General features: G+C 54.3%; 1 protein-coding gene across 1 annotated transcript in view; it reads right to left on the bottom strand.

Annotated features, from left to right (window-relative positions):
* Positions 1-296: 296 nt before the first annotated feature.
* Positions 297-8,558, bottom strand: part of FAIM2 (Fas apoptotic inhibitory molecule 2) — a 36,746-nt gene continuing 28,484 nt past the window's right edge. The window contains exons 10-12 of the mRNA XM_026660754.1: positions 8,134-8,229; positions 2,795-2,848; positions 297-446 (exon numbers count right to left, since the gene is read on the bottom strand). Coding sequence (XP_026516539.1) covers positions 297-446; positions 2,795-2,848; positions 8,134-8,229 — 300 coding nt within the window. The remainder of the gene's footprint in view (positions 447-2,794; positions 2,849-8,133; positions 8,230-8,558) is intronic.

Consider the following 8,558-nt stretch of genomic DNA (forward strand, 5'->3'; position numbering starts at 1 on the left):
CAAATGGGAGAGCCCAGACTGCTGCCCCGCCGGCACTACCGACCCTGCTCTGGTTTGATTTCAGGGGGTGGGAGGGAACCTAGCATTTCCACCCCAGTTTGCTTTCTGGGTCACAAAGGGTTAACAGCATATGTACAAGCTGCAGAAGGAACCAGGGGGGTTGCTCAGTAGATGGAATGGAGCTGGCAAAGGGACCAGAAAGGTTGGCTATATTTTCCCCCCCTCTTTTTTTTGTTTTGTTTTTTTTTAACATTTTTCTGTTTCGCCGAGCGAGGCCAGACACTTTCTCACTGCGCTTACTCCTGGCTGGAGCCGAAGAGCTGGAGGAAGAAGGAGAAGATGTAGACGATGTCCAGGTAGATATTGAGGGCTCCGAAGATGTATTCCTCCGGGCTCAGTGAGTACCGGCGGTTCCCCATCAGCAGCTGCGTGTCGAATGCCAGGAACTGGGGGGAGAGAGAGGGAAAACAGACCCACAAAGAGGATCAGGCGATGCATCGCATGCTTGAACATAAGAACATAAGAACGGCCGTACTGGTCAGACCAAAGGTCCATCCAGCCCAGTATCCTGTCTACCGACAGTGGCCAATGCCAGGTGCCCCAGAGGGAGTGAACCTAACAGGTAATGATCAAGTGATCTCTCTCTTGCCATCCATCTCCACCCTTTGACAAACAGAGGCTAGGGACACCCTTCCTTACCCATCCTGGCTAATAGCCATTAACGGATTTAACCTCCATGAATTTATCCAGTTCTCTTTTAAACCCTGTTATAGTCCTAGCCTTCACAACCTCCTCAGGCAAGGAGTTCCACAGGTTGACTGAGATAACGCCACACCCGGACTGGTCTCGTGGTCAAGCAACTTATGCTGAAGTTACCTCCTTTCTTAATTTCATCCCATTCCTCCTGGTTATACCCCACCCCCAGCAATTCCTTGGTGAGAACTACCTTCAGGGACTTCCATCGTCTCACCCCCGCAGCCCCGTCTTGGCCACTGCTTGGCCAAGGAGCGCTCCTGAGTCTTCCTTGCGAGTCCCTTCCCCCAGCCCCAGGATTGTTTCTGTTGTTCTTCTCTGCATTTCCTCCCACTTGAGCAAATACCTGTCTGGTAACGTGCTGTCCTGAACCCAGCGCAACATTCCAGGTGCAGTCACGCTACAGCTATAAAGAATTCTACCCTTCCCCTCCCGGCGCGGTGACTGGGTGACTTTGCCAAACTGCGCAGAGAGGGGGCCCGGTCTAGAAGATGGGGAATCAGGGGACCTGAATGGCACTGCTGGCTCTGCTGCTAACCTGTCTGACCGTGGGCTGGTCTCTGAGCCTCCAATTCCCCCTACCACCTTGCGTCTGTCTTGTCTATTAACCTTCGCCGCGTCCCTGCGCCTTCCCTGGTTTCACTGTGCTCTTTGGGGCAGCATGTGTGAAGATGCAATGCCCAGCACAATGGGGTCTGGGTCTCCTAAGGGATTCTGGGACAGAAATAATAATTGGCCATAGAGGCCCGGTCCATCGGCTTCAGCCGCTGAGGATCTGACGGTCTACATTTACGAGCCAGTTCTATTCCATTTAACCCTGGGCACACTTTACAGGGCGATCGTAAAACAGCCGAGTTCTTCATAACTGACTTTATTAGCTATTAAACAAATTGCTCAACTGCTGTTATTCCCAGCGGGCTCCACCTCGCCCCAAGGCGGGTGTCCTCCTGACCCCCCACTGGGGGAGGCTCCGCACGCTCCTCTGGCGGGTGCTTCCTGCTTTCCGAACAGCAAACGCGACTCGGCTAAAATACGCTCTGGAGAAACACTTGCTGCATAAGCTGCCTGGAAGCTCCCTCATGTACCGGCCCAGCATTTGGTTTTGGTGTAATACAGCAAGTATTTTTGACCCAAAAGTGTTGGGGCCTCGGGAGCCGGGGCAGGGAGTTCTGCATGGGACCCACAGCTCTGGCACACACACCCCCGGGCTGCAATGGAGCACCCCCCTCCGCCTGCTGTCTCCGTCCTAAATTCTACACATGGCTCTGCCACGTGATGTCAATCCTGCCCCCATGCCACACCCTGCTACTCTAGTCTTGGGCTGCCAGCACCCACAGCTCTGCCAGTGCCCCTCGTCATGGGCCTCACCTTGGGACAGGATGCAGGACTGCACGGGGCCCTTCCCTCCAGCGCCCCCTTGTGACTGCTTCCTTGGCCCCACAGTGGCCTGTCTCTGTCTGGGTCTCCCCTGGCCAGGACATTTAGAAGTTCGATCCCCTTTCGAGGTAACGAAGGCCCCGCTGTACCTCCCACTCCCAATCAATATCCAAACAAATCTTTCTCCACGCTGAAGGTCTCTGCTTCACGGAGCGCCGCAGAGTTCCTCCCAGGCTGCTCGGTCACCAGCAGGTTTCTCCCTCGCTGCCTCCCCACCCCGGTCCTGACTGCCTCACGCCCAGAGACACACACCGCTCTGCCAAAGCTCTCCCAGCCCTGCCGATGAACCTCACTCCCTCCGCTGTTCCATACCGTGGCTGGCCTTAAACCAGGGCCACCAGCCGTGCCAGACCCAGCCCTGATGTGGTGATAAAGACACAGGCACACTAGGGACTAGGCCCAGATGATCCCATGGATTGCTATTCGTCATCCACCTTTGAACATGAAGGTCTCCTGAAGGGGAAGGTCTCCTGCAGTACAACTCCCCTCCCTCTCCTTCCCCAGGCTCGTCTTGCCTTGCAAGGGACAGGCGATTTGCTCCCTGATTGAACTCGGCCAAATCAATCAATCAAACTCCCATTCCTTGGGATTCGGCGCCCCTTACCAAAGTAAAGACAATCGCACCCAGCACGGCATATATGGCATGGAGCCACGGCACCTACAGGAAATAGACAAATGCACCAGTCAGCTTTAGGAAGAAACCCAACCAGCAAGACGGGAGGGCTTGACTCACACCATGGAGGACACAGTCTAGGGAAAGCAGCATAGGCACGGAGACTGGCCCACAGTATCCCAGCAAGGCAGTAGCAGAGATGGGAGTAGAACCGAGGTCTCCTGAGCCAGGACATGAGCCACCAGATCACACTGAGCACGTGAGCCTGCCACATAAGGATCACAACGACCCTTTAGAAGGGGCATGATCTCACACACCCCTAGGCCTTACAGTTAGAAAAGGGACCACATGGATCAGGATTTTGGGTGACCAGACAGCAAATGTGAAAAATCGAGACAGGGATGGGGGGGTAATAAGAGCCTATGTAAGAAAAAGACCCAAAAATCGGGACTGTCCCTTTAAAATCGGGACATCTGGTCACCCTACGGGGCTTGCTTTCAGAGGCAGGATCTCTCTCCCACCCCCCAGGCCTGAAAGGAGCTCGCTCTTCCCTCATCCATCCCCTCCCCCCACTGCCCCAGCAGGAGCTCACTCTCCCCCTCTACCCCCCACCCCCCAGGGCCGGAGGAGTTCTGTACTCTTGACGATTATTGGGGGTGCCCCTGCTTGCTCCCCCTTTCTGCACGCCCCTGGCTGCCATTGACATCTGCTGGCACGGCGAATGCTCTGCCGTTCTGAATGGCAGACCCATTGCATCTCACACCGAGACACTACGCATCAGACGCCCCTTTCGAAAGTGCTGGCCTTAGTCGCTACGTGTCCTCAAGTCATGAGCGAAAGCACTTGGCCTCCAAGAAAGAACAGGTTCCATTCAGAGACCAGTACGGACAGTTGCTTAAAGCAGCTGTGCTCGAAGATGATTATTCCCCTCTATTCGACATTGGGGAGGCCTCATCGGGAGTACTGTGTCCAGTTTGGGGCCCCACACTACAGGAAGGATGTGGAGAAATTGGAAAGAGTCCAGCGGAGGGCAACAAAAATGATTGGGGGGCTGGAGCACATGACTTATGAGGAGAGGCTGAGGGAACTGGGATTGTTTAGTCTGCAGAAGAGAAGAATGAGGGGGGATTTGATAGCAGCCTTCAACTACCTGAAAGGGGGTTCCAAAGAGGATGGATCTAGACTGTTCTGAGTGATACCAGATGACAGAACAAGGAGCAATGGTCTCAAGTTGCAGTGGGGGAGGTTTAGGTTGGATATTAGGAAAAACTTTTTCACTAGGAGGGTGGTGAAGCACTGGAATGGGTTACCTAGAGAGGTGGTGGAATCTCCTTCCTAAGAGGTCTTTAAGGTCAGGTACTGGCTGGGATGATTTAGTTGGGATTAGGTCCTGCTTTGAGCAGGGGGTTGGACTAGATGACCTCCTGAGGTCCCTTCCAACCCTGATATTCTAGGATTCTATGAATTCTAGGATTCTATGAATGCAGCCGTCTCCAGCCTAACGGAACGTGCCCAACTGCTTGGGGAGCCCTGGAACAGCCAATAGGACCCAGTCGGATACAGGTAAACAACTGCGGCCCCAAAGTGATTAATGGAGGCTGCCAGACTCCGGGCAACGTCCTCCTTTGTCAACATTTCCCAGTGTCCGTTGAGCACTCAGCGACGAAGAATTGCAAAATAAAAGCTCCTGGATGGAGAACAAGACGCCAAAGGCTGGGATGCCAGCACTCCTCCCCTTTGCAATCAATCGCCGTCATTAGCCACCCGTAGCAGGATGTCGGTCGGGAACAACAAACACCTTTGTTGGACCTGAACAGCGTCGCGCGCCAGAAGCGTCCGCCAGAGTGGAAAGAGACAGAAAATGTGGCAGAGGGGTGATGGCAGGAGGGTGGTGAGGTAGGTGAGCGTGACAATAATCCCGCAAGAGCTGGCCACACACATGTGGCCCTTGGATATTGCTGGTTTTATTCAAACACGTTAATCAGTAGCCAGCGCTTTAGTGGCTAGAACAGTGGCCTAAGCATTGGGATTTCTGAGTTCTATTCCCTGCTTTGGGAGGGGAGAATACAGGGCAAGGATCAGAGCCACTGATTGGGCCTCTGGACTCCTGGTGCAGTGGTTAGACCAGCGGACTGGCCATCAGGACTCCTGGCTTTCATTCCCAGCTTTGAGACGGGAAGGTGGTTAAAGCATGTAACTGGGAGCAAGGAACGGTGGGTTCTACACCCAGTTTTGAGAGGGCAGCACGGGGCAGTGGTTAAAGCAGCTAATGGGGAACCCACTCCTGGGTTCTAGTCCAAGCTTTAAGGGCAGGGTGTGCTGGACTGGTTAGAGCAGTTGATTTATGAGCCAGGGCTCCTGGTTTCACTTCCCAGCTCGGGGAGGGGAATGTGGTGCAGTCATTAGAGCAGGAGGATGGGAGGCAGGACCCCCGGTACCTTTCCCGTCGGTGCCACCAGGGCAAAGGTCAGCATTTTCAGCCAACGCAATCTCCCAGGAAGGAACAAATCCTTTCATTCAGTTGGACCAGATCTCATTATCAGTTAACTCCAGTGTCAATCTAGGATCAGTGCCACCCCCAGGCAAGGCACAAAGGGCCGAGGTTTGGGCCGAATGAGGAGGGATGTCTGGCATTAATCCAAAAGGGACACTAAACACATGAGCTGGGGTTTCCAAAAATGTCCGCACTGCAGTCGCAAGAGTGATTGCAACATACGCAGACGGACCCAAACTAACTTGAATCCAGCGAGCTCGGGCCCCAGTGCAACCACGGCTGCATGGGGTTCCGGGCAGTCTGGGACCATGTGTCTGTACTCAGCTCACCCACCCTGCAGTCTGTCCTGCCACAGCGTCACTGAAATTGATTCGCGCACTAGCTAGATTAAAGCTAGCTCAGGTATGTCTATAGACGCTGCAATCACACCTCCAACTGCAGTGTAGGCACACCCTAAGGGAGTTAGGCACCTCAATCCCATCGGGCGCCTAACTCTTTTAGGCTACTTTGAAAATCCCTGTCTTGATGCCCTTCAACAGGGTTAGTTTTCAATGTGGACCTTGCCACTGCTCATCATTGGACGGTCTGAAATGCTGCACTGGGGCCATTTCTAGTTAGTTCCCCATGTCCATCTTTGATGTCTGACATCCACACATAAGGGAATGGAGCTTTATTCAGCTCAGGGGATTTTAGGGGTGTGGGGGGAGACCTGAACCTCCAGATATTCCAGGCAGCCACTCCCCAAAATCCCTAGGACATAATCTGGTTCAGTGCAAAGGAAGGAAAATTAGCTAGATAGATGTGTATGGGACTAGATTAGAAAACTAGATGTGTAATAATAATCTAGCTCTTCTCAACTGTAGATCGCAAAGCACTTTACAAAGGAGGGCCGGATCATTATCCCCATTTTACAGATGGGGAAACTGAGGCACAGAGAGGGGAAGTGACTTGCCCAAGATCACCCAGCAGGCCAGTAGCAGGAATAGAACCTAGGTCTCTTGAGACTCAGTCTAGTACGCACACCACTCAGGCACACTGCTGCCCCCTGGATGGGGATAGATACAATTAACCACATTTGCCCAGAGCACCTGGCTTGTCTATCACCTCCTTCAATTCCCGGCTTGTATTCAACAAGCTATGGGGCAATTTCCTGAGCTTATCTCTGCCTGCACTTTAGCTTTTTCTGAATACAATCACTAAGCTGATATTCCGCTCCTGGATTTAAAAGGTTTGGCTGTTTATTCAACTCTGCAGTAGCAAGGCGGGGGTGGGATTTCCCCCCCTAAAGCAGTTCAAGTCGCTGCTACTCAGTGACACTGGTTTTAAATCCAGAGTCACTCCATGAAGTTCAGGAGGAGTTACGCAGATCCTGTGGGGAGGAGAAATGGGCGCTGCAGGACTGACCATCAGGGAGTTATTAATTATTTTCATTATTGTTATATGCATTGAAGTCACAGACCACAGGGCTAGGCGCTGGACAACCGCAGAACAATAAAATAACCCCTGACCCACAGAGCTTCCAATCTTACACCCAGTCGGTTTGAACCAATCAGCCACACCAATGGACAGTGGCTCTGAGCAATTCTTCCCCCGGCCCTTTTCGGAGTGGGAAGTTGGACTGTTTCACTCTCGGCTGCTCCCTGATAGGACACCCCGGGCGACTCCCTGCCTTTGCCTTCGCCCGCTCGGCAGCTGTTTCTGACCCACGGGAGGTTTGGCGGCTCAGCTGTTTGCACTTCCTGGCGGCACGATTATTAACACGATTGATTGTGACGGCTCCCCCAATCTCCAAGCCTTTGTGTCTGCTTCCGCCCACCCCCTCCCCGCGGGAGCTCTCATTCAGCAATTTATCCTCAGTGGAAACTCTACAGCGGCTGGAAAATGCTGATAAAGGGGCAAATTACTGTGAGTTCCGGCTCACTGAGAGTCTCCATTCATCACCCTGAGCCGTCAGTTTGTTTGTCCAGCCTCGCTGTGCCCAGATGCCCCACACTTCTCATAGGTGACATCCACACTCATGGGTGCCGACTTATTAAGATCCCGGGGGTGCTCCGCCCCAGACCCCGCTCCCACTCCACCCCTACCTCCAAGCCCCCACCTCTCCCCGCCTCTTTCTGCCCAGTCCCCCGCCTCTTCCTGCCAGCGCTCCTCCCCCTCCCCCCAGTGCCTCCTGCATGCCGCGGAACAGCTGATCATGGCGGGCGGAAGGTGCTGGAAGGGAGGGGGAGGAGCCGTTCAGCGGGGGCACCGGTGGGCAGGAGGAGCAGGAGGCGCTGACCCATGGGGCTGCCAGTGGGTGCTGACCACCCACTATTTTTTTTGTGTGGGTGCTCCAGCCCCGGAGCACACACGGAGTCGGCACCTAGGTACACACTGATGGGTAGCTAGAGGGACACACCCACTTACGGGCAGCTAGAGGGAAATATTCGCTCCATCCAGAGGCAATGCTGCTCAGATCACATACGTACCCCCGGAGTCACTCTGATCTGGGTTACGTTGGTGTCAATCCACTGGGACACCATTGGGCTGACACCGCTGTAACTGAGATCAGAACCTGTTGATTCCAGCGGGAGATGCATCCAAATTATTCCAAGGGATGAGCTTAGCCCGGTGTTTGGAAGGACAAGGAAGCAGCCAAAGTGGGGAGGGAGGTCCTTACCCGCCTTGAACCCCCAGGCCCAAATAAGAGAGGTTGCCCCTGCCAGCTAGGAATCAGGCTGCATCGTGGTTTGCACCACGGGCCATCCCCATCTGATCCCGTGCACAAGAACATCCTCCCTGCAGAGGCGGCACCATGGGAGCGACCTGGGATCTGCAGAGAGAAGAGGTCACTTACGTATTGGAAGGGGAGGAGAACGGCCAGGATGATCCCGCTGAAGAGCAGCACCATGAGCATGACGAAGAGGACGCCCTGGCAGGAGGTGAAGTCAAACTGTGGAGGTAAAAAGGGGCCGTTGGTTTTATTGGCTCGGCGCGCTGGCGGTGGGCAAGGCGCACGGGACTCAGTGATGAGGTGTTGGCTCCTTTGTGCCCCCTGCTCAGCCACTCACCCAGCATCACACACGTCGCCCTGTCAGTCACTAGCCCACCTATATCCCAAATCCCATACCCAGCACCCATCGACCACGCCTATACCCGATACCCAGCACCCATCAGACCCCGCCTAGACCCCAAACCTGGCATCCATCATACCCTATCTATTCCCCAATCCCATACCCAGCACCCATCGACCACGCCTATACCCCATACCCAGCACCCATC

The sequence above is a fragment of the Terrapene carolina genome, unplaced genomic scaffold, assembly GCF_002925995.2.
Source record: "Terrapene carolina triunguis isolate 2854851 unplaced genomic scaffold, T_m_triunguis-2.0 Scaffold836, whole genome shotgun sequence".
Classification (NCBI taxonomy): Eukaryota; Metazoa; Chordata; order Testudines; family Emydidae; genus Terrapene; species Terrapene triunguis.